The sequence below is a fragment of the Ananas comosus genome, linkage group 14 (genome assembly GCF_001540865.1).
Source record: "Ananas comosus cultivar F153 linkage group 14, ASM154086v1, whole genome shotgun sequence".
NCBI classification, from domain to species: domain Eukaryota; kingdom Viridiplantae; phylum Streptophyta; class Magnoliopsida; order Poales; family Bromeliaceae; genus Ananas; species Ananas comosus.
The window spans coordinates 1,414,221-1,440,121 of record NC_033634.1 but is presented as its reverse complement, the minus strand read 5'-3'; the positions used below and the strand labels follow the sequence as shown (position 1 = coordinate 1,440,121).

Sequence of the window (25,901 nt, the reverse complement as noted above, 5' to 3'; positions counted from 1 at the left end):
TATATATATATATATATATATATATAGAGTCCGGCTACTATACTTTTATGAGTATAGAGCCTATTGTACTCATAAAGTTTTGGCCGTTAGATCTACCCTTTAATCATTTTCATCTGTTGGATTATACTATTCAACCAACCACTCACTCAACCCTAGGAGGCCCACTATCAATCTAACCATAACCATTTTCATCCTAACCGTATATTTTTTTATCTGAACAGTCGAAAATTTATGAGTACAAAGGGCTCTATACTCATATGAGTATAGTAGCCCCAGCCTATATATATATATTTGAATTCAAACGGGTAAGTTAAAGGTGTTCTTATCGCTTGTACTGAAAATGTTGTTTTCGTGATTTAGACTTTTATGACTCGCAAATTAAATTGTAACCGCGCCGCACACCAAATGAAATATTACAGTGTGAAATGGAAAATTTTGTAAATCTGCCACCTTACTTCTTCCTTCCCCCAAATTTCTTACAATTTTACATACTTCATCATCAAAACGACTAAAATAACCCTACATCCCTTTTTTTTCAAGTTTGCCTTTAATGTACCATTTATATCAAGCTATTAAATCCTAATTAATTATTAGCATATGAGACCAATAAAAAAAGATAAAGGATAATTTGGCAAGTTACAAAGGGGAAAGAAAATACAAATTACTATATAAGTCTACACTCTATTCGTTTGGCATGTTATAACTCGAACACGATATAAAGCCAGAAGGTAAGAAAATTTTTGAGTTCAAAAGGACAAATTGTACATGGTCTTATTGTACTTTTTACTAAAAAGTTAAATTTTTTACTCAAACTTGTAAAACAAATAAACAAAGCGTAAATGCCACCACCAAATGAACAACCATTGTTACATCATGTGACTCTTTCATGTTCAAATTCTAGGGAACAAGTAGTATGTGGTATTGTTGCTTGTACTTATGGTTCGAACTTCAAACTTCTATTATTAGCGAGCCCCTGTAGAATTATCGTATATGCAATATAGAGTAAACAAATTTGTAAACTTTTTTTTAGGTCCCTCTTCCTCCCTATGATCTCGTACTTGTGTACTTCATTACCAAAATAATTAAACATTTTGTGTTGGCATAATCATGTATATAACAAGCTTAGACCCTCATTATTACAAGAGGTAGGAGAAAGCTACTTGTGTGCAAAGTGAAAGCAAAGCAATCAAATACATAAACACTTGAGCTCTTAATTCGCATCTTAATTTTTATTGCAAAAAGAACCTTTACAGTTAAGTTTTGAGCTAATAAGGACACTATTTATTGAATATTCTCTTAATAAGAAGTAAAGATTTTTAAGTGAACATGCACTATATAGTATATAGGTGGCAACTAATGATAGTATCTCGCATGATGAGATCACAAAACTTTACTGTATATATTGGTACGAGGATTGTACAATCTCTCATCTTCTTTTCTTTTTTTTTCTTTTGAGGAGATTTCGCAATTTCTCACCACTTCTTCTGTTTCTATTTCTTATTTATAAAATATTCATTTCTCAATGATTGTTTATCTTAATTTTATTGTAGAGTGTGAGCCATTTGTTAATAATGTCGTAAATAATATTCCGTATATATAACTTTATAAATATACAAAATAATATATATTTTTCTTTTAAAAGATAATTAGGTAGGCAAGCTTATCTCTTGTCTAAATTACTCTATTAACTGCTACAATAGTTGGAATATATATATATATATATAGGCTGGGGCTACTATACTCATATGAGTATAGAGCCCTTTGTACTCATAAATTTTCGACCGTTCAGATAAAAAAATATACGGTTAGGATGAAAGTGATTACGGTTAGATTGATAGTGGGCCCCCTATGGTTGAGTGGGTGATTGGTTGAATAGTATAATCCAACGGGTGAAAATAATTAAAGGGTAGATCTAACGGCCAAAAACTTATGAGTACAGTAGGCTCTATACTCATAAAAGTATAGTAGCCGGACTCTCTCTCTCTCTATATATATATATATAAAGCTATAAAGTTAGTATTTTCAGATATATCCTTGTAAGATACGTACTATACTAAGATACATGTGCAAAAATGTTTTTCATGTATAATCCTGATTTTCGCGTAAACATTGATGATGTCACACACTTATACAAATGAGTAAGTTTTGAAGAGGTACATAATTGAGTAGTTTTTCATATTTGCAAAAATTCTTATGCAAAGGTACCACAAAAAAATATAGTGAATGTAAAACATTTTTTTCATATATTTATATTTTTTTCCTTTCTTGTGATTTATGGGTGTGAGTACTGCACACTGCTTTTGGTTGTGAAGTCCCCATCACTTTGGCTTCATATGGTCATGAGATCCACCTCACACCAGTTAGGGGTGGTTCCAATTTCCAAAAATGCCCTTAGGGCACCTTCTAATATGATCACATGGTTGGGGAAGGGGTTGGGCCCACTCATTCCTCTCATGGATTTGTTTTGCTAACACTACAATAATTTGGCACCACTACAATTAAAAAACTTTGGGTTGATTACAAATTTTGAAATTTTAGTTTTATTTTCATACTTTTTAATTGTAATAATTTATGCTACATCAAGGATATATTAGACTCTTTTTCTGAGCAAAATAAAAAACTCTAAGAACGAAATAAGGGTCCGAACTAAACTTCACTACTGAGAATAAAGTAAGACATAAGGTCAAATTTCGAGAAACAATCTGTTGCAAAATTAAAACCAAGATCACAATTTGAAGGCTAAATTTATAAATTATAATTTGTATTTTATTTATCAGCGCCTCGCGTTTTAGATAGTATTTATAAACTCCTTTTTTTTAATATAATTTATACGGTAGTTCTTCAAAACATATACTATACACCAACTAACTTTTTACTCCAAATTTTTATACTGAGTCACCAACAAACTTTNTAATAATGGCAACACGGTGGGACGGGGTCAGGGGTGGGGCGGAGAAGCCCCCATCACCGCCAAAGGAAAATTTCTTTTTGCAATTTAAAATTTAATATAATTTATACGGTAGTTCTTCAAAACATATACTATACACCAACTAACTTTTTACTCCAAATTTTTATACTGAGTCACCAACAAACTTTGGTCCAAATATTCTTGATCTAATTTCATATTATTTATCAACTTGCAAATTGGTGAATTATACTAAATTTTAAATTGATGTACAAAGGACAAATTTTAAGGAACTAATAAGTCATGGTCAACATGGATTTTTTATTTTTCTTCTTAAAATACAAGGGCAAGTTAATTTGAGCTGTCTCCTGAAGTTAAAAGGAGAGGGTGATGGGTATTTTGGACATTTGAGCTTCGCACCATGGTCCCACTCCACAGCTCCCTTCTAATTAATGGAGATTATTATTATTGTCTCTTAAATCTAAATCTAATTTTTAATTATAGGTATTTAACGATATTTTTAACTTTTTAAAATAACTATAACTAGCCAGCGAAAATTGCTAAGTCAGACTCTATTTCATGGGTAATTAATTAATTAAGTTTTTTTTTTTTTCTTGTCCTTTTGAGAGTATTATGGTTAGACATTTAAAAGGCGACAATAAGTAAAATACTTGATTTTTTTTGTAAAAAAAATAACATCAAGTATTTTTCTCTTTTTCTACCAATTTTTTTTTTACTCCTCTTTTTCACACTCTTATTACTTTTTTTTTTTTGTTGCTGGTTCCGTCAACTCAAAATGATATAAAAGTTGAGTCATCAGATATATATAGTTTTAATTTGGGCCGAATCGATAGACCCACTAAAATGACGGATGTGAGTCGGGTCAACAATTGTTCCAACTCTTTAGATAAATTATCGAACCACACTTTTACAGAAGGCTCCAACCAAACCAAATAGACGCTCGAAAAGAAAAACGCGTGTGTTTCGTTCTTCGAACCCACAAGAAATTGCAAATAAATGTATGAATTGATATTCTTCTGAATGAAATTAACTTTCACAACTCAAAAAAGGTTGGTGATGAAAGTGGACACGCATCATCATCTTCTCCCAAAAGATATCCCTCTTTATGCTCATCTTTAGCTAGGAAATTGGCATATAAATTGACTAAAAAGGGATCCAATGTTTAGCCAACTAAAGCAGCTGCCGCTTCTTCACAGAAGTTGCCAGCAATGCTAGAACTTATTCCTTCCCTTTTCAGCTTCTTTGCTTTAAAATTCACAAATAATATTCGAGCTAACACTGTTTGCATTCGCTCGACGTGTTGTAACACGTTAGACATCATTTTCATAAACCAACTTCAGAGAATACGACTTTTGAGTTTCAGCATGATTTCTGATCGAAATTGGTCGAGTCCGAGTTCCGTTTGAGTTTGGAGCTAGACTCACGGTTCACATAGTTCCAAGTAGTTTAGCATCCTTAACTAATGCTGGAGTTTAGATCGTCGAAAAATTTATCCTACAAACAGTTTCCTATGACCCGTCGATGTGATCAAATCATATCAGCATATCAGCAACCCATAAGATCGAAATCCTGGGGACTTTTCTTGTGTGGCTAAGAGAAACACAAGAGAAAGTAAAGCCTTAAAACATGCAAAATCCTTTGGTTAGTGTAGAAAAGAGAGAACAAAACAATGCCATTAGAGAAGGTAACCAAATTAACATGAACTAGTAAGGAAGAAATTATTTTCTAGACCTGGTCCACCAAATCAACTGGTGAACCCTTCGAGAATCGAAATGAGAAGATTCAAACAACAAAACCACACATATTTTTTATCTACGTACGTACTAAAGAAGAGTTAGAGGTTCATTAACTTATTTGAGAAAGTACTTGTGTGTAAGTAACAAACACAAATAGAGAAAGGACAAAGTGTAGGGTAGAGATGTGTGTTTTAAGTATTTTGTAGCTTGTTTTGTTTAAGGCATAGGGGGGGCTTCTTTATAGCTAATTTCTTGGATTAAAAAAATGATTAGGGACATAATTAAGAACATAGTTTTAATTAGAATGAGAGGGACCACATTGATGTTGTTGTTACGGGAGTGAGGAGCAACTTGGTACAGGGGAAGGCTTTTACTTGAGATCTATCTATGCTTTTCTAACAACATGATTAATCCTAGGAAGAAGCCTAGTTATAGATGGGATTAAAAATATTAATGCCCTTATAAGAAGGTACAATATAGTATGCAAAGTGGGTTTGAAAACCAAGAAGTTATTTGTAAAGGAGGTTTAGGTTTAATAATTAGAATGTGATTTATTTATGCGTGACAAATTGTTTAGTAGAGTTTGGCATGGGCTTGGTGGGTTTGTAATATTGTATAGTATGATTAAGAGCCTGTTTAGCCTGGTTTATGGTTTAAGATATTTGATAAAGCATTATTTAATTAATTAATATTATCTTAAAAAATAATATATAGAAGATATTTTAAAAAAAAATTTGTTGGATTAAAAAAAGCCAACATCCTGTACTGTGACGAAAAATTGGATTGAGTCGAGTCACGTTGGAAATAGCGTGAGGCTGATCGGACCAAGTAACAATCAAAATCTATGGACGATATATTTATATATATTTTAAGTAAATTAGTTATATATTTTTAACTGCTCAAATTTTTAAAATTAATAATTAACGCCAACAATCCGACACTTTCATACAGTGCATTTTTTCAAAAAAAAAGTTAACACAAATGAGGTAAGCTTGTAACTGTTTTAAATGTTGATTCATAGTTGACAAAAACTAAAAAGGGTCAAGGAATTAAAAAAAAAAAAACATCAAAGTTTTAATTTTCTAACCCAAACTTTTATCACTTTTTACTTCACAAAATTCCTAAATTTCGTCGAAACATATTACAAAGCAGTTAAACATTACACAGATGTAATTAATTCATTACATCAGATGAAATAAAAGATTACATAGACTAATAAACAAAATAAAAGTTCAAACATCCATATCAAAATGCACTATATGCACTGCACTTCAGATAGCTCTGCAACATTCAGTATTTTACGTACACCCTGCCCTATCATGCTTCGCATTACCCTCCCCCAACTAACAAAAACTTCAAAATTCCAATCCAGCATGAATGACCAACAATAACACTAGCATAAAGAGGGCCATACAAGCATCACAAATTCACCGGTATTTGTTGCTTTTAATGATCTATTTATTTATGTGCATGTCTTATGCTTTTTTCCAAAAGACAAAGTCGGAGTTCGTTCATTGCTACTACTGGTCATCAGTTTGTATATCACATATTGGATCCATTATGAGATGATTACATTACAACAGGGATCAAGGGAAGGATCTAGTACAATGAAGCTACAACATTCTTTTTTTTTAAATTCCCCCGGGTTTTTATTTTTTCTCGGCGGTGAAGCTTGAAGAGAGAAGGATATGCTGGTAACACTGAGAGCCCCTCACCCTCTGTACAAATGGAATGTCATTCGCACGAAGATTTTAGCATTTCCACGCTGCTCGGTGATAGAGAGCCTGCTCATTGAAAACAATAGTTAACAAAGAAGACGTAAGAATTTACGTTGTATGGGTACCCGCATGAATTACTTTGTGGCTTGATCTTCTTTTACTTAAGCTGATTAGACACTTAATTACATTGCCATTATTGAGTTCTTTTTTTCTTGCAATGTCACCCATAAGTTTATCTGGTGCCAAAATCTTTTGGTTTTGGCTTTGGATCCAAGTCCGCACAAGGACGATATTAGCAAAAACTAAGTTCATGACCATTCCAGGCGAAGGGTTAAGAGCTAAACTGCATTCCATTGCAAGTTCAGGAACTAACCTGTAGATTATACCCACAAACTTACCCCCACTAGCTCCTACCATGCCAGAAAAGTTCATGTAAGAACGTTCAAGTTATGCATAATTAAACATTGCTCATAGTGCATAACCTTTCTGGAATATCACCACAACTTAGGAACCAAACCTATAATTCTAGATCAATGATAAATCCCAATTTAGGCAAAGAAAAGAGCAGCAAATAACTAACTTAAAAGCTGAATTTTCAGATGAGCGGGAGACAAATAAAACTCATGCTATAGATGGAAACTAGCCTCTGAAATAAAAGGGTTAGCAATATGGGATGCTCGACAATTATCTAGAGTTAATCAAGAACAAATACACCTTAAAAACCTTTAAAATCTATATAAAAAGATGAAACAGATAATTATAAGTCACATGGAGGAGGTGTAGAGATTTAACTTACTCCATATTAAGCAAGCAACCCCTCAACTTTCTTCATCATCAGTCTGGGCTGAAGCCTTCTTTGACCTCCTCTTCACAGGATGCGGGGGCCCACCTGAAAATTGGACATAAACGATTAGCACCTACTAAAGACAACAAAATATATAGATAAGCGCAAAATAATAATCAGAATTGAAGGAAAAAACATAAGAATTTATGATATAATGAGAAATAAACGAGGTGAAAATAATTTGGTGTACGTTAGATGTTAAGAACTCGAGGAACAAACTCAAAATATAGTTCCCATGGAACATGACAAAACAAATCCTGTGTTATTGAAACAATTTATAACAAGAACAAGTGGAATTCTGACCAAATTGAACATATACCATGCTTGATGCACTTTATGTTCATTACGGACAGAGAAACTCCTAGTATCTTCATAGTAGCTGATATTTTTTGGTCACACCGTGGCAACACAATCTTCCTATCTTGTGATAATGCTGCAGAAGTAGGACGCTAGCAATCTACATTTAGTATGTTCATTTACCTGATAGATTATCTCTTATATACATGTATTTCCTGTACGCGAGTTTATTATTCCTCAAGTATCTCCAGAAACATATTTATGGACAATGAGATGATAAATTTACATGGGTATACACAAGACAATCAACATCAAGCACATGCTCATGCACTGCAAACATTTGAATTAATATTATTGCTACATGTAAAAACATACTCTACTAGATCTTAGAAGTACTCCAAATTAAGTTTCTAACAGAGTCTCCATATAGCATTTCACCTGGGGGGAGAAAACATAACTATATGTAATGAGGAGGATAATTGCATTTTATTGAATCAATAGATCAACAGATTAGAACGATAAGGAATATCGCATATCTTCTTAAGAGAATAATAACAAGGTACACATATCACAACATTGCATATGAAAATGGGGCAAAATCATCAAACCCAAATCAATTTCATACGAATCAGATTACAGATCCGAGATCACGAACCCCAATCAAGGGACAGGACGATTAGAGAGATGAGTATCTCACCTTCGACGAAGTAAGCGGAGGAGGGCCATCCCCGCACGGTGGTGAAGGAGAGCGACTCCTCCTCCGTCATGGGGTTGGCGAGCCTGCTCACGAGCTCCGCGATCCCCGAGGGGCGGCGCCGCGCCGGGACCCAGTAGGAGGCGCCGGGGACGAAGGGGAGCCAATCGGGGGCGGATCGCCGCACGACGATGGCGTGGATCGCGTCCTCGAGGCGCCGCATCCCGAGCACCTCGACCTCCTCCGCCTCCGCCCCCACCTCCACCTCGATGAGCTCCACCCTATCGGAGAGGCTCGAGCGGCGGCGGAAGCCGACGAGGGACGCGGGGGCGGGGGCGGAGGGGGCTCGGATTAGGGTTTGGGAGCCGCGGATTAGGGATTGGGAGAGGAGCCGCGCCATGGAAAGGGCTAGGAAGGGGAAAGAGAGAAAGAGAGAGAACCAGAGAGAGAAATGTAGAAGGGTCGAAAGTTTCGGATGTGGGCGTTATTTATAGGATAAGGATGATGGTGTTGATTACTAAAAAAGAAAAGTATACTATTTTTTTTTTTTATTATTATCGGTAGAACTTAAATGAGAATCAACACGGTTTAACAGGTATATACTATATTAATAGTAGAATAAGTATGAACAAAATATACAAAATTTTTAATATAACAATTATTTCGTCTGTAGAGTTATTAAATTATCAATTAAAAATTGTCATTTTGGATCAAAATTGATTAGTTATAATAACTTGTAAAAAGCCTGTGACTGAGGCAAAATTATATAGATGATACAGTGATCTACCAAAAAATAATTATATTTAAATATTAAAACTCCGTACAACCAATAATCGTTCCCACTGGGCAAAACCACTGGTTGCTAGCACACTGATAAATAAAGTGGGAAAATAACTTGGAGGGAAAGGCGTTCTTTTTTTTATATTTAAAATAAAATTTTAAATTTATACAGATTCATACAAATATAACGAATGATAAATATATTTATACAAAATTCAATTTTCACATATTATTCCTACAAAAGTTCTAATATTTTCAAATATATTGCTGTCATTAGAATCTGTTAAAAAATTTTAATTAATCATAAGTTAAATACTTAATCCTGATTAATTTTTGATATTTTTATTTCTTTATATTATACTGTTATCCTTTTTGGATGGATATATTTATGATGGCAAAATTGAAAATATAAACAGTTCTCTAATAGTTCTCTAACGCTAACAAATCAGAGAAATATTCAAAAATATCGGAATTTTTATAGAGACAATATATGAAAGTTGAACTTTGTAGGAATATATTTGTCATTTACTATATTTACATAGACATTTTTAAAATTAACCCTTAAAATAACAACAACGTGATTTGATTCTTACCAAATATTCGAATTGGCGTTTTACTACCCACTAGTTGAAATAACAGTTATTAAATATAAATAACATTTTATTATTTTTTTGAAAAATATAGATTTCGTAGTTCTCGCAAGTAATCTAAGCAGTAGTAGTTTTATAGACAAATTTACTACCTAAAAGAGATTCATTGAATTTGGCAAATTCCTAACCTATCATCCATATAATTATTATTTTTTGTTACTCTTTCTGTTTTTAAATCTAAAGAAAGAATAATCAGGAACTTAGACTAAGCACATAACATCAAGGTATCAATCAAATTGTTTCCTCTAAAAAGTTTTTTAAGTCATCTGAAACACGCGCACCAGAAGTGATTCTCACACAATTAGATCACATTCTCAGTATTCTCTTGCAATTGGAAAAAGATGAGCACCAGTATAAGTTTATCCTCGCCGTAGGAAGACGAACAGCGAACCTCTCGAACCTTTACCAAGCCGGATTTTCTCGTCAATGTACGTGATCTCGAGCTTCACTTCACTCTCGCCGCCGTACCGGAAACCCAGCGACCCGATCTTCAGTTCGGGGGGTTCAAATATAACCTGAATCCATTTGCTGTCGAGTACGTTTAGTTTGCCTGGGTAGAACATCAGGAACTACAAAATCAGCCCAATTCGACATAACATATTTACGACTTTTGCAAGTAGATCTTAGTTCAGTGGCACAATTACGGTTTGATCGGCACGCGAATTCGAAGCTATAAGGCATTAAAGTGAAATCAATCGAAGTGGCAGCTTAAGTAGTACCGAAGAAACCGGATTTAAATTGCTATGAATGCAGTTTGGTTTATAACTACAATGTTGATGCATAGATAGTAAAAGAACAGTTTCGAAAGAGATCGAAGAGAATGAGTGCCGCCGCCGCTGCCGCTGCCACTGCCGCGTGTGCGAAAGCTCACCTGTCAAGGATACTTCGCCGTCGAGGAATCCGAAAAGGGAGAACGCGACTCGGTTCTGCACCGTTTCTGGGGCTTCGACGACCTGCACCATTTCATTTGTCTTAAAGACGAGGCGGCCGAGGGCACTGCGGTAACCTCCTCCAGGCGACGTCGGCACCGAGCAGTATACGACGTCCCACTCTGAGTGATACAAACATATGTTGCAATGACTTTTTTTTGAAAATTTATATCTAGTAATTAATGTCTCTCTACATCATCTGAAGTTCCACACTGGTACTAGATAGAATTTTCTCTTTTTTTTTGGTTTTTTTTCTGTGAGGAGAATGTTTGTGGCTACTCTTTTGCACACAAAGCAAACACCGTGTGATCAACATACAACAAATTTGAGTGTCATAGTTTTGCGAGAAAATATTAATGATTTGATGAAGAATAAGAAGCATGATTCGAAATATTTGAAATCGCGTATTACCTCCAAAAATTAGTGGGCATTTAACAGGATCGTCAACACAGTATTTTGCGAGTTGAATTGCTACATCAGCTACCTCGTTATGTCCATCCTTTGTAAGCGAAACTCCTCGATCAGTTCCCCTAACCTAAAAAAAAAAAAAAAAAAAAAAAAAAAAAAAAAAACAAGTATAATGATAAAAATAATAATTGTTGGGTGATTAATGTGGGACGATAAATCCGTGACTAGGAGGAGGTGATGTACCTTGGAGAGGATGGAGGCGACGAGGTCGTCGGGCGCCCTGAGAGCGGGCTCTATGAGAGAGGATCGGACGGTGGAGATGTTGCGGCGGTGGGATCGGAGGGAAACGGACGGCGGATGCGGGGGATTAGGGCGAGATGTTAGGGTTTGGGGTTGGAGCAATTTGTTGGGAGTGAAGAGGGAGAGGGAAGAGGAAGAAGAAGACATTTTCTGAGTGGTGAATATGTAGCACGCGATGGCTTGCTTTGTTGTGATTTTCACTCTCTCTCTCTCTTTTTTTTTCTTTTTTTTTCTTTTTTTCTTTTTGTTGGGGGTTTCTTGGTTGGTGTTTTTGGGAACTTGAGAATTTTGATTTTAGATTTCCAGCCAATAAAATTTCAGATTTTGGATTAGGTGGGACCCCCATTCTTTTTGGCAACCCAGTGCCACTAATTTCTGAGAAAATTAGCAAATATTTTGTGCATTATTTTTTCTGAACTTTCATACAAACAGAGGAAAAAGAAAAGAAAAAAAAAATACACACACAAACCAGAATACTAAATAAAATCTCAATCAATGCTATTTCTTCTTCAACGCTCCATTTCCTATCTATGTCACACATTCCAGCATGCGAATGTTCACAAGCTATATATAAATAAAAAAAAGTTTGAAATCAAGTTGTTTCACATTTCCAGTTAAATTTATTTCTAAAAAAAATAAACAAAGCATGTAAGATGCTACCTTACTCTTAAAAAAAATAAAAAAATAAAAAAAAGATAAACCAAAATAAATAATGAAGAAATGCGAGTCTCCTTTGATTCCAAATCTCGTCTAACAAAAGAATGGGACACATTATATAACAGCTCAGAAGATAGCAAATTTGCGGTTCAGGAGAAAACCACTGGGAAACTAAAAGTAAGCCAAAAATGGAACCTAAAACAAAAGGAATCTAGGGTAACAAAAAAAAAAAGTAAAAAAAGAAAAATCACGTCGATAGGGCGACGGTGCACTGTTTGATACATACATATATATATATATATATATATATATATATATATATATAGCCACCTCACCCTGCATAAAGACTCGGAATTCCGAGACATTCGAAGTTTCTGCAGTTTCTAAGACCCAGTTGGTGTTAAGAAAGCGGGTTTCGTTTAATGATTTACAAAAAAATCAAAACAAAAAAATAATTACTGAAGGTTGGACTCGAGTGAAAAAGGCGCACAATCGATCAAAGAATCAGCCGAGAAATTCAAATAGCTGTGTAATTCGAGAATAAGTTCATTAGCTTATCAAGGGTTTCAGGATAAAATTTCCGACCAAATAAATAGCAAGGTCTCTTCATCCCGTTCCACATACAGGGCTTTTGCATCACCAGTCTCTGCGGGAAAAGGAAAACAAAGAAAGCCACAGATATCATGAATTTGTACAAAGCAGTAAAATGGGAGCTTTATTATCCTGACAAAGCATCAAAAACCCTATTTCTAGAGCAAGAACGGTCGAGAGATTCCATGCTAAGCACATGACTATCCAAGTGCACTAACATAAGATTTCCACAAAATGGTTACCAACATTTGAGCCATTATGTAAAGAACCTAGTAGTTGATGTTCCACAGAAGTAGATCCAAGACACGGTTAGGCCATTTGAGTAAGAAGAAATAACTATGTTTATAGTAATGGGGTGTTTGGTTCCACAAAAAATCGGAAAAAAATATTTTCCAGAAAAGAAGTTTTCCATGGAAAACACCCCTTAAAAAGGTTTTCTATCCAGATAAAAACTATCGTAGCCGAAAAATAGATTTTTACCAGGAAATCTATATATATATATAAAAAAAAACTTGTCCATAAGAACTACTTTTCTTGCGAACCAAACGAATTGAAAATCTTTTTCCAGCCAAAAAACTACTTTTTGGGATATTTTTTCAGGGAACCAAACACCCGCTCAAAGTATAAGAATATGTTATAAGAGGGAAGAATCCTTAGCTTACCTTCTCATCACTTGTAACGTGGAAACTCTGATCGATGGACTGTGAAATCATTTACGTTGAAAAGTTAGAAGCATGACTTCACACAACAGAATATGTGCAAACAAACTAGAAAAGGGAAAAACAACATACTGTTATATTTTTCAGGAGTTCGTAAGTGATATCCTTAGCTCGATATGCTTTTGGGTGCCACTTTCCTTCAGACCAATCGACATGTGTCACTGACCAATTGGCTATCCCAGTTGGATCAACCATCTAGTAGATGCACATAATAAGATAAAAAATTAGAAAGAGACTGAAAAATACAGCTTAGTAAAGTTCAATATGTACAAAACTTTTATGCGCTCACATAGAATAGGGTTGGCAAGTAATGCTCATCTGCATAGCAATTGCGACCTTCGAATCCTGGCTGTAAAAAGATAAAACAATAAGCAACATCAGGCGAATTGGAAGTCGCTGAACCATGATGGATGTTTTGCTCTACTACAACATATATTACAAGACGTGATCAGTCAAATTGAAGCTTGCACGGACTTAATGATCCATTTCAGACATCTTAACTCGCAAATTTTAAGGTTTTACAGTATACCTTAATTTCCTAATGAAAATTTTTAATGCAGTTTTTGTGTCCAGCGACTTAGTTCTTACTCTTATGCAAGCTTCTTCATGGATTTCACAGCATGTTAGCATCAGAAATCTCCATAGTACTCGTGAAAACGCTTAACGAAAAAAAAAAAGGGACATTTACCTTGCAGTAAAGCTTGAACTTGTTGTAGTAGAGGCTGTCTGCCACAATCAGCAAAGCATGTTGTCGCTTAATTGAGAACCACTGTAATAGGCAAACCATTCAGAATGTGCTGACACACAGTCTTACCCAAATGAAAAGTAGAAATAAGCTCTTCGCCACCAAAGAGGCGAATACTTTGTTAGTTCTGGTAACTTCATGTGCAACTTCTACTAATAAATTTCTATTTGTGAATGATTTAATCTGGCCTGTATCATTAAATCCGAAGTTAGAACCGCATCAATTGGTACAGGAGAATCTTGTGATTGCACCATGATTCCATGTAAAAGAAATATCATTCTTTTAGCCAATAGAAAAAAAAGCTAACAGAAATTTTAAGGCAAACAAAGGGCTAGTAATCATGATGCTTTAAGCTGTTCATGCCAATAGTGATAGTTTTCTCTGTTCTCCATTTCTATTTTGGTCTCCATCAGTAATTTCGGCTAAATGCTTATTGGTTGGTAAAAACTAAAATTCACCTGCGAACCCTTTCTAAAGTCCCCTTCTGCAATCTCAGGCATCATGTGTGCAGTATACCTGGCATTTCCATGAGGGCCAGGATCCTTAAAACTAGAAACAAAAGAACACAAATTTAAAAATATTAGAGTTGCCATTATGAATAAGGCAGATACTGGTAAATGCATTAATCCAGTCCAAAACTTTTAGTTGAATGAAACAAAAAAAGAGTTGGTCAAAATTCCACAGCTTACCAGTCAATAAAGCTGATGTTGGTTCCCATGAGATAATTGTACACATAATCAAAATTATGTAGAGGAACACAGCTGTAATACAAGCAAATGAGAATTTAACATATGGACATTAAGCATGACAAAGAATTTTAACAATATCAAACTCACTCAAAACCTGTCTGAAAGCAACACAAAATGCTGATTGTCTGGGTCTTGGAGTGCATTTGCCAGTAGTCTCCTCTCTGCATCAATCATAGAAATCTTTCCCCACTCCACCTGGAGAAAGAAAATTACTTCGATAAGTACCAATACCCTGAAAATGATAACTCTACTCAAAAGTAACATGTAGGAAGTAGCTACCAGCTTATGAGAGTTCCATTTTACGCAGGTTTTCATGATTTTCATAATATATCAGATATGGTCCGCCAAGACCTCTTGTGCATAAACCATATCAAACATGCCTCAGCATCAAAAAGATTATAGTGGAAATTAAAAAGTCAGACAAATGCATTTGAAAGGTAATAAAGATTGAAACCTACCGTTTAGATGCATTGAAGCCTAGATGAATATCCTAACATGACCAAATTGATGTAAAGTTCAACAAATCCCAAATTTGCTTGGGAGATTTGGTCAGGTTTGTTTGAGCTGTTTCTAAATTATACCTAGGTTCAATCACATGTACTGTTCTTTGTTTGAGTTCAACAAGGTCAAGGCCAGATTTTACTGAATTTACATGAAAAATGAATTTTCATGTGCCACTAGTTTAACAATATGATGCTTTGATATTAGATCTTCAAATAGATCATCCACTTCTATTTTACCATTTGCGTTGTTTCTAAATATTGCAAATTTATTCATCTTGCTATCTGCATGCCCTTTCAATCTAATCTATCTCAAATTAGTTGTTATTGGTAATTCAAAGAAAATTATGTGTGCAGCAATAAGATTTAAATAAGCATGACCTATGAGATAGTCATGTAAAACAACAAACTACTAATATTAATCTTCTTCGATATGTTTACGCACAAACACACACATATACACACAAAATTAAAAAGAAACTTCCTCACTATGTTGTGTTAGTTGAAAGTGGTCTTCTTTCATTTCAATGAACAATGTCTCAGTAAGTTTTTTTTTTTTTTGAGGAAAATGTCTCAGTAAGTTAATCAAACAGGGGTAGTACCTTTTGACTGCGAATGTCTCGGCCAACAAAGAAAGGACTAACATGTACAGGTTTTTCCCTTGATGCGTGTACATAAATGGAGAATCTACCCTCATGGCCCTGCAAACATAAATAAAGATAACAAGTCAATATATAAAAAGGTTATTTCAGAAAATTTGCCTGAATTTATGTACTAAACAAGTTACTCTTAGAATTATAATAGAAAAGGCCATAATGGAACAGAGTTGTACTGAATGCACAGATAGTTTCCCATACAAGCTCTCTTCTCATACAATAATTTTTTTTTTTTCATTGACATAGTCACACACAAGATCTGCAATCACTAACATATAAAAATGTTTAAAATCATGGTGAATATTGATTTTTTTCCTTATATAGAAAATGAATTTTGCTAGGTAACTAGGGGAAATCATTGTGCTAAAACCTAGGTTTCTTTGTTTTCCTGTACATATCAGCAAGTTTTAGAAAATAAACTCTCCTCTGAACAATCTCCTGGACTTCAGATATTAGCAACTAATAAGAAATTCGGTCCTCTATTTCCAATATTCCGCAACAAGCAGAGGCAATTACAACGACATAAGTAGCAACCAAGCTTTGTAATTAAGTAGAAACAAGAACTGATTTAGGGTGAGTTTTTAATACTTGGTAACCAATATACAACTACCAACACTCAGACGTGTGATGAATTTGAAATAAGTTAAAATTAGCTAATTAGCTTCCAATCCAAAACTATGTTCAAGTAAATAAGTATGAAAACGCATCTGGTTGAGTTTGAACTAGGTCAAACTGGCTATAAATCAAAATTTTTAAAAATTTATTTTCGGGTGTAGGACATTTAACAACGTTGTTTACCTCTCTAGGAAACAATAATTGCTTTCTATTTGATTACAGAGCATAGAGGACTCCCAGGTTAAGAAGGTCCGTCCGTAATACACTAATTAATTGACATCCTTTGCACTTTCATGTCGTAGATAGTGGAGGTAGGCACCCCGTGTATTGAAGGATCGTCCAACTACCGAAGTTATAGATCACTAAATAAACAGAATAGGTCTTCAATAGGATAGAGAATTGTTTTGATCTCTCACAATATGCCCAATCTGGACGATGAAAGGACAGCTTAATTTAACAGTACTATTCTTGTACGAGTACATGACTGCAAAGGATGACAGACAAAAACAAGAAGCATTGCAACATATATTATAGATAGACGTGAGTTATCTGATCTCCGTAAGATTAGATATAAATATTACAGGGATAGCTAGAATATTGTTCTCTATCTATGACTTGTCTGTTTCATATATTTTTCAAATAATCTCTGCTTTCTTAAGGTTAATGAAAACCCAATTAAGTGCCTTGGGAAGTTTTTAAAATCAAATTAAGCAAATTCACTCATGGACAAACAAATTTAAACAACGAAAAGAAATACAGAGCCTTACCAGGAGAAATTTCTCCCACAATTTTTCGAAGGGCAATGTACCCGGAGTCAAGAACATGAAAGCAATCTTCTGATTCTTTGACGGAACTGAAGGCATCGCGAGGATATCTTTAATCACAACACGGGAAGCAATCTCATCATCAGTCAATTCTCGCGAAGGCACCGTAGTAAGGGGAAGCCAATCTTTGAAAGGACTGCAAACGTTCGAAGCAAAGAAGTAGCAAGCCGAAAAACGGCGAGGTGGATAGACATAAGCCCCGATCAATGAGACACAAACCAGAGATACTAAGACAATTATCCACATAGGTCTTTTTGAGCCGGGTCTATGGCGTGGCGGCTGCAACATCGCCATATCCTTAATGCTTAGCTGCCACGCATCATGTACCTTCATCTTGCCTCCTCATCCGGAAACTCTTATCACCATCAGTTTCTCAATTGGTTTGAATGATAATACTTCTATAGACAAAATATAGCCACAACTCTTGCACAAAAGGCAGCAGGTCGTGTGCACTTTAGATAATCATCTGCAAAAAAATGAAAAGAGTACATAACCATCAATCGCATAGCAAGCATTGAAAGTTGCCTAATCTTTAATTAGGAGAAAACTACCTCATGAACTGCTTTAATTGAAGGTTTCTGAAGAAAAATCGGGCAAAAGATAGTAATGGCAAGAAGAATTGCAAAGGTACAAAGGTTCGGGCGTCTATCGACCTACAATCAACATCCACCTCCTTTAAAAGATGAATACCCAAATACATTATGTATGTGTATATATACACATATATATGTGTACGTATGTATAAACAAGGAGAAAAAATAGGTATTCTACGAGAGTAACAACTGCTTGAGCACTTTGATTCCCCGCTTCCACAAGCAAGAACAGCTTATTTCAAATTGTAGGTGATCAACTTTGAGATAATTAGTCCAAGTTAGACACCAACGAGAAGAAACAAAAAATAAAAAAAATGCAACACCTGTAAATGATTATACAAATCCAACCTTCATAGTTCCTTCGATTTTTCCTTTTTTTTTTTCCGTTTCAGATCGTTTACTCGCCCAAATAATCTCCCAGGATTCCAAAGTCAACACAAGACCGCGGAAAAGTCAACGGTAACCCGAACCGCCTCTCGAAACTACGAATCCCTCAACGTTATCGTTCCTCTGTTTTTTGAATCAAAATCCAGCTACAAATCGCCTCAAATTACAAATCAATTAGCACAAAATTACCAAAACCAATCCCTTACACACGATCAATCACAAAAATTCCCCAAAAATGAGATTAAACGGCAAAAAATAAATTGAACGAGCAAATGAAACAAAACCGAATGAGGCACTACCCTACGATTGGGATTCCCCCATCATCTCATCACGATTTCCCGCACCTAATCGATCAATAAACTCAAAACTAGATCGAAATCGAGGTAATGCCGCGGATCGAAAGCAGTTCACCGCATCAAACCGCGGATCGAATCGAATGCGAAAGCGGTTTCGAACCATTACCTATCCGGAACCGGAGCGCGACGAGGAGGCGAAGCTCGACGGGGGAGGAAACGAGAGATCTCCGAGATCCGAAGAGGACGAAGACGAGGAAGAGGAAGAGGAAGAGGAAGAGGAGGTGAGGAGAGGAAACGAGAGAAATATATGAATAAAAAAAAAAATTATGTATAAAAAAATATATTATTTCGAGCTCTCCTTTTCTCTTCTCTTTTCTCTTCTCTTCCGCTTCGGTGAGGGGAAGGGGATAGAGAGGGGGATTTGAAAATAATAATAATAATAATAATAATAATAATGATAATTTTTTATTAATTTTTTGAGGATTTTTTTAATATTTTTTAATTTTTCGACGCTTTCGCTCTTCCTCTCCTTCACACGACGAGAGTTCCTCTCTCCCTCCAATCCAGAAGAAATAAAAAATAATAATAATAATAATAGAATTAGAAAAAAATATTTTTTAGGAGAGAAAAATAAAGGGAAGAGATTGGTGCGTGCACCGGGTGTATGTGTATTTCATGCATCGTGCCGCTCAACCTTCCATCAACTAAAAGGTCGTGTTTGTTCCACGAAAAATAAAGAAATATGAAATAATTTTCAACTGTAAATGCTTGTCTCTTTTGTTTGATTCACTATAACTTTACCTTCGGTCGGATCTCAAATTCACTAAAATATATAGAAGTTAATTACGAAAAAAAATTAAGATATTAATAATAAAAAAATTTAGTTTTTACGTTATTCTTTTTTGCAAACACATCAAAACTAAAAAAAACTTTATTTCTACTGTTATAGAAGCAAATAATAAAAGTGTGATTTTCACTTGAAGCGAAAATTTATTTTAACTGAAATTTTACTTCGGTGAAACAAATCGATCTTATGTCTTTTTAGCCTATTTAGATTTTTGCTTTCAACAACAGCAACTCATGTATTTAAATATTTCTAAATATGCTAAAAAAATTGTCGAATATTTTGCTACATCACTTTGTATTTTAATAAAACTATATTTAGACATCACTTTATATCTACAATAAAAAATTAAAAAACAGTGCATTTAGTTGTAGTTGAACGGTGGGGATGCATCATGTACGGGATGGACCCGGTTCAGGAAACAACAATTTCTAAAAAAGAGCAATATGGGGATATTCATGTGCCACGTGACAGGATACTATTGGCCCAATGGGACTCTGCAATAATTTTTTGGGACCGTATTGTTTTTATTAAATTTTAAAAATAACGGAAAAGGGGAAGTAAATTAATAGCGGGAAACGGTTAAAGTAAGGGGAAAAAAAATTGAAATAAAGCGATTTGTAGATAATAAAAATTAGATTTTATTTCCTTTAATAAGATAATTTATTTTGGATAAATTTGATTTTTTTTAATTATAATAATTTAGTCTCTAAAATTCCACATCTAATTCGTTTTCTTCTATGATAAGAGCCGCTTTATCTGAAATTTACTCCTTTAAATTTAGTTTAAATTAGTACAATAATCTAAGGAAGGACTTAATTATTACACACAGTGAAATTCAATAATTTAATTATGATTAATGATATAAGAATTTTGTAACTTTTGTTATAGTAGGTTAATTAATACAAGGTATAATTTTGAACATATATATTTCTAACTTTCTCGGTAATTTTAAACAATCATTTTAAAAATTGCATCCGTTTCACAAGATACGAAATAAGCGATTCAAATTATATTATATATTCATTTTAATTTTTGCCGTATATATTGGATTGTTGAAAAAGTATCATTGTATTATTATTAGAGTGAGGCTACTATACTATCAGAAGCACGGAGCCTTCCGTGCTTTCAGCTTGTTTTCGATGTTGCGACTTTCGAATCGTCGATCGGCTCCGTTAAACTTGATCTAGAGTATTTGGAGTACCTAGAAAATAAATTTTATTATTTTTCGATATCATTTGCCTAGTGATCGAATGGGCTCAAAATCAACAAATTTCAATGGCCGTAGTGAGCCGTTTGCAAGTTTAACGGTGTAGAAATATCCAAATCACGTGAAATTTTGATAGAAAATTCTTTATACTATATAAAACAAGATTAATATTTTTGATTTAAAATTTTAATGTCGTATTATTACATTTTATAAGATTTTTATTTTCAGCCGTTGATTTTGAGCCCCTTCGTTCACTAGGCAAATGATATCGTAAAATCATAAAATTTATTTTCTAGGTACTCCAAATACTCTATATCAAGTTTAACAGAGCCGATCGACGATTCGAACATCGCAACATCGAAAACAAGCTAGAAGCACGGAAGGTTCCGTGCTTTCGATAGCATAGTAGCCTCACTCTTATTATTATAACCCTTCAAAGGGAGTATATGCTTTGAATATATTTCATATAAAACCACCCTATCTATTAGAATTTTCCAAATGATTACCACAACAAGAAATAAAATTCTCATTTCCACCATTTATTTATTAATTTGAAATGGATTTGTTGTTAGTAACTTTTTTTAATTTTATCAATTGAATTGCGTTCTCCAATGGCTTTTTTCATGTTTTTTTTTTAAGTTTTTGTTTTTGGATTTTCTAGGTTTCTCAAGCGAAGTCCATGTGCAAAATTTGAAGAAAAGTCCTCCTTTGAAGTCTTATTAAGAGAAAAGTCCTCGAGAAATAGAGGAATTTTCACACGACACGACTTTATCTTGTGATCTGGAAAATTAATGCTAAAAATACCCTTTTTTCCTGATACATTTAACCCAAATTATAGGATTTGTGATCTTCATATTATTAGAAGAAAAATTATCCAAAAAAAGAAAAAAAAACTTAAGTGCGTGTTGGATTTTACTTTACTATCTTATAATTTAGAATATTAAATTATTCTATATTTACTATTCTGAATTAATGTTTTGAGTAATACTACCCATTCATCCCAGAAAAGCTTAGTAGTTACTTTCTCGGGACGAGGCATTGTCTTATTATTTTTTTTAATATCAAATATTCAAAAGAATTTGCGAGTTATATGATAAAGGGATATAAAATTTACAAACACTTATGGTACGTACAACGATTCTCGTAAGGGTTTGTTTTGGAAAATATTCTAAACAATAAAATATAGGTCATTAGATGCATCTAGACACCATATTTAAGCTTCTCTAATAAGGGGTACGAAAATAAAATAAATAGAAAGGTTCAAAGAGCCAATCTTAAAGCCTCAGCATCCATCTTTAGATTCATCATCACCATAATAAGAAGCATAAAATTGGAGATATCTATTGCCAAAATAGGAATAAATATATATAGATTCTTAATTGGTGATATAAATAAAAAACTTCTTAAAAAAAAAAACAAAACAGAGTTCCATGTATGTATATGAATCACTTTGTTCATTATTATTATAGGCATTAAGAACGTGTTTGGTTCGCTTCTTTTTCACCCTGAAATCGGAATTGAAATGGGCAAATCTGTTTGTAAATGTTTGGTACGCGGGAGTCCCATTCCGATTCCGATTCCCGAGTGGAATGAGAATTCCCCAATTTCCTCTTTTTTCAATCCGGGAGGTCGGATTAAAAGTTGAATCCGGACGGAATGGATATTTATTCGGATTAAATTTATTTTTTCAACTTTTTTAATTAAAATATGAGTTAAAATTTAAAAATTAAATATATAATTTTAAATTTTAATTTAAACCTAAATTAAAAATTAAAATTTAATCAAGTATTTCGAATCTATCTTATGAATTTGAATTTAAATTAAATTTTAATTTATATAAAGTTTTATTCAAATTTTATTTCAAACTTAAATTAAATTTATAGATTCAAATTAAAATTTAAATTGTAATTTTAAGTTTGAATTTGAATAAATCAAAATTTAGTTTTATATTTTGAATTATCCACTCAACTTCAAAGTTTAATTTTTTTTTAAAAAAATAGATTTAAAATTTTGACATTATTTCAAAATTTTGATGTAAATTTTTAATATTTAATTTTTAATTTGAATTTAAATTAATATATTATAAAGATAATGTTAGTATATTAATTTGATTACGTTTTTTATATCCACCTGAATCAAACACCGACAATGGGAGTGGTTTATTCCAATTCCGATTCAGGTGATGAACCAAATAGAATTAAGTAATGAGTAATTCCGATTCCGATTCCAGCTTATTTTGATTGCGATTCCGATTCCGATTCCGACTTCGAACCACACACACCCTAAGATTAGGAGAAAAATGATACTCTAAAATTGGGTCAAATGTGCATATAATTTTGACAATTGTAGAATTATCCCTGAAGATATTTATTTCTCAAATACATGCTTCCCATAGTTGTACTGCTATATATATATATATATATATTATCTTTAGAATCATATATCCTTTAAAGAATTCTATTTTTAAGATTTTCAAAATAATTTATCAAAATTTAATACTTTTAATAAAAAAAGGTAATTATTTAAGTTGGCATCATGCAATTAAACAAAATTTAGAAAAAGAAAAGAAAAGAAAATTGAAGCTGATGTGTATACGATTGCGAATTTCTTTCCTTATATATATCTCATTGAATGCGTCGAATTTTGGATGAACAAAACATAGAAAATTTCAATGATGTTCTACAAATGTTTGATCAAAATTGGAGAAAACCTAAGACCATTTCAGAAGCTTCCAACTATATTGACCAAAGTGGAGCCTTGCAACAAAGACTATTTGCAGAAAATTCTAATGTCACTTATGTCATATATTGTACATTAGAATGAGAAAGAGTGGACTTTGACCTTCTAGAATAAACTATAATCATCTAGAAGGTTCTATATGAAGGAAAAATATAATAATTTTTATATAGCAGAGAGTGAGGCAAAAACATTTAAGTACATAGCTATATATATTTTTCGATCGAGTTGTATCCTAGATGTGACATGATGTGCAATTAATTTCCCGGTTCATCACAAACATACTAAATGGGTTGATTCAACATTCATCTTTTTTATTTCAAAAATACAAACGTACGCAACACAAGAATTTACAGAAAAAATTTATTTATATCCTGTAAAGTTATGTACCTCTTCAAATTAAATCCATTTTTAAGGTACAATCTCTGAAAATTCTTACAAAATATCATTGTTTGGAAAGATTACAATCACAGAAATAATAATAATAAAAAAAGAGTTTACTCCATTGTATACATAGATCTAACAAAAGGGAAGCAACACTGCAATATAATGCCATATTAAAAAAGAAAAATGTAATGTTTGTCCAATAATATACAACATTATTGTCTAATACAAATTTGCTGTTTCCACACTGCAATAAATCATGTGACAAGCCAGATAATTATGAGCTTTGTTAAATATCCAAGTCAAATTAATAAGTTTCTTAAGCCAAGAAGAAAAGGGAAAATATAAAATAATTCACCAAAAAAAAATAATTACAATTATTAGCTCCCACACCTATCATATCATTTGACGAGTGCGTCTGGTATGCTTTTGGAAGCACGGAGCGCTCCCTGCTTCCAAATTGTTTTCAATGTTCGGACTTTCGAATCGATAATCGGCTCCGTTAGATTTAATCTAGAGTATTTGAAGTATCTAGAAAATAAATTTTGCGATTTTTCGATATCATTTGCCTAGTGATCGAAGTGGCTCAAAATCAACGGCTGAAAATAAAAATCTTACAAAATATGATGATATGACATTAAAATTTTAGATCAAAGTTATTGATCTTGTTTTATATGGTATAAAAAAATTTCTATCAAAATTTTATGTGATTTGGATATTTCTACACCCTTAAACTTGCAAGCGGCTCACCACGGCCATTAAAATTATTAATTTTGAGCCCCTTCGATCACTAGGTAAATGATATTGAAAAATCACAAAATTTATTTTTTAGGTACTTCAAATACTCTAGATCAACTCTAACGGAGCCGATCGTCGATTCAAAAGTCCCTACATCGAAAACAACTTGGAAGCACGGAGGGCACTATGCTTCCAGAAGCATACCACTATACCAGCCCACTCCATCATTTGACCTCAGCAAAGTTGCATGTATGTTGCCAACAACCAGGTTACATTTCCAAATAACCTCACTACTTAAATAATATTCCACATCTTTTAAAGCATTTTCTTATTCACAACTTGATCTCTCTTAACAGCGCGGAAAATAATATATACAATTAAATATTTAAATATAATTCAATAAATAAATAAGTAAATAAATAAATAGTAGAGGGCATTTGAGAGTGCACTTGTGTAGTTGTGTGTCCTTTTTCAGTCAATGTACTCTTTCTAGGGCTAGCTTAGTTTATAAATTTGTAATTATATTAGCCGGCTATTTTTTAGTGCTCTCAATTCCTCAACTCTCACAAGTTTATATTATAATTTTTTTTAAAAAAAAATTCCATTAGTCCTCAACCCAAAATATAGTAATAAATTAAACTAAAAGGATAGAGAGAAGGAATTAGTAGTGAGAGAGATGGTTTGTGACCCCACAATTTTCTTTTTTTTTCTTTTTTTTTTTTTGGTGATCCCACTAATCATAGTTGTGTTTCCAAGAGAGATGGTGATGATATGATCATGGGAAGAAGATAGGAAAGAGGGGGATAAGTTACAAAACTTGGAGGAGTAGACAAAGCCCTAATTCCAATTTTAGAGAGGGGAGAGATAGGATTTGTCTTATTGATCAATTCAAACTTCTCTCTTCCAACTATATTCTAAAATATGTCACATTAGCCGAGTCGAGCTTATGCACTTTTTAAAAGTACAGAAACTCAACTTGTTTATAATTTTTTATTCGTTGGGTCGTCTCAAAATTTATATAGTATTAATAAAGAAGGCTTAATAGGACGCGTGCTAATGTTGCTATACGGATTTTAAAGTGATCCGACAATTAAAAGTCAAAATCGCGTTAAGCTCCTGTGCTATAAAAGCACAAAAACTAAACTCCACAATCGCCTCCACTTTGGAATGCCTGCCTCAAATATAGTTTTTTTTTAAAAAAAAAACACCTTCTTAACTTAAAATAATAATTTAATTAAATTTCTTAATAACCCTATCAAATTTAATAAATTTAATAATATTGCAGCAATTAAATCTGGACCAATTATTAGTGATTAATAGCTAATGGCGGTATTAAATGTAGTAAAATTTTAACTTAACTAAATAGAAATACTTT

General features: G+C 33.3%; 3 protein-coding genes across 5 annotated transcripts; all 3 read right to left on the bottom strand.

Annotated features, from left to right (window-relative positions):
• LOC109720731 lies at window positions 5,906-9,174 on the bottom strand. The gene is made up of 3 exons (XM_020248020.1): window positions 8,219-9,174; window positions 7,177-7,269; window positions 5,906-6,446 (listed from the first exon to the last, which is right to left on the bottom strand). Exons 1-2 carry the CDS (start codon window positions 8,613-8,615, stop codon window positions 7,199-7,201), a joined length of 468 nt encoding a protein of 155 aa, XP_020103609.1. The 5' UTR covers window positions 8,616-9,174; the 3' UTR covers window positions 5,906-6,446; window positions 7,177-7,198.
• On the bottom strand, window positions 9,852-11,515 carry LOC109720549 (probable plastid-lipid-associated protein 8, chloroplastic). Its single transcript, XM_020247752.1, has 4 exons — window positions 11,226-11,515; window positions 10,986-11,109; window positions 10,517-10,696; window positions 9,852-10,195 (listed from the first exon to the last, which is right to left on the bottom strand). The coding sequence occupies exons 1-4, from the start codon at window positions 11,427-11,429 to the stop codon at window positions 10,005-10,007; spliced, it is 699 nt and encodes a 232-aa protein (XP_020103341.1). The 5' UTR covers window positions 11,430-11,515; the 3' UTR covers window positions 9,852-10,004.
• Window positions 12,340-19,115, bottom strand: LOC109720547. Of its 3 annotated transcripts, XM_020247750.1 has the most exons (12): window positions 18,781-19,115; window positions 18,280-18,464; window positions 17,282-17,804; window positions 15,846-15,944; window positions 14,838-14,938; window positions 14,684-14,755; window positions 14,453-14,543; window positions 13,938-14,018; window positions 13,539-13,598; window positions 13,322-13,444; window positions 13,193-13,231; window positions 12,340-12,585 (listed from the first exon to the last, which is right to left on the bottom strand). In XM_020247750.1, exons 3-12 carry the CDS (start codon window positions 17,669-17,671, stop codon window positions 12,457-12,459), a joined length of 1,185 nt encoding a protein of 394 aa, XP_020103339.1. In that variant the 5' UTR covers window positions 17,672-17,804; window positions 18,280-18,464; window positions 18,781-19,115; the 3' UTR covers window positions 12,340-12,456. The 3 variants fall into 3 exon arrangements, with proteins under 3 accessions (XP_020103339.1, XP_020103338.1, XP_020103340.1); XM_020247749.1 differs by lacking the exon at window positions 18,280-18,464; XM_020247751.1 differs by lacking the exons at window positions 18,280-18,464; window positions 18,781-19,115 and adding an exon at window positions 17,890-17,912.

Excerpts from the sequence above, each read along its gene's own strand:
- LOC109720547 (XM_020247750.1), bottom strand. The coding sequence starts at position 17,671 with ATGAAGGTACATGATGCGTGGCAGCTAAGCATTAAGGATATGGCGATG. Across the intron at positions 14,544-14,683 it reads AACATCAGCTTTATTGACTG|TTTTAAGGATCCTGGCCCTC; the intron begins GTAAGCTGTGGA and ends TTTTGTTTCTAG. Across the intron at positions 13,445-13,538 it reads ACTTGCCAACCCTATTCTAT|ATGGTTGATCCAACTGGGAT; the intron begins GTGAGCGCATAA and ends TGCATCTACTAG.
- LOC109720549 (XM_020247752.1), bottom strand. The coding sequence starts at position 11,429 with ATGTCTTCTTCTTCCTCTTCCCTCTCCCTCTTCACTCCCAACAAATTG. Across the intron at positions 11,110-11,225 it reads TCGCCTCCATCCTCTCCAAG|GTTAGGGGAACTGATCGAGG; the intron begins GTACATCACCTC and ends TTTTTTTTTTAG. Across the intron at positions 10,697-10,985 it reads ATGCCCACTAATTTTTGGAG|AGTGGGACGTCGTATACTGC; the intron begins GTAATACGCGAT and ends TGTATCACTCAG.
- LOC109720731 (XM_020248020.1), bottom strand. The coding sequence starts at position 8,615 with ATGGCGCGGCTCCTCTCCCAATCCCTAATCCGCGGCTCCCAAACCCTA. Across the intron at positions 7,270-8,218 it reads CTCCGCTTACTTCGTCGAAG|GTGGGCCCCCGCATCCTGTG; the intron begins GTGAGATACTCA and ends TCCAATTTTCAG.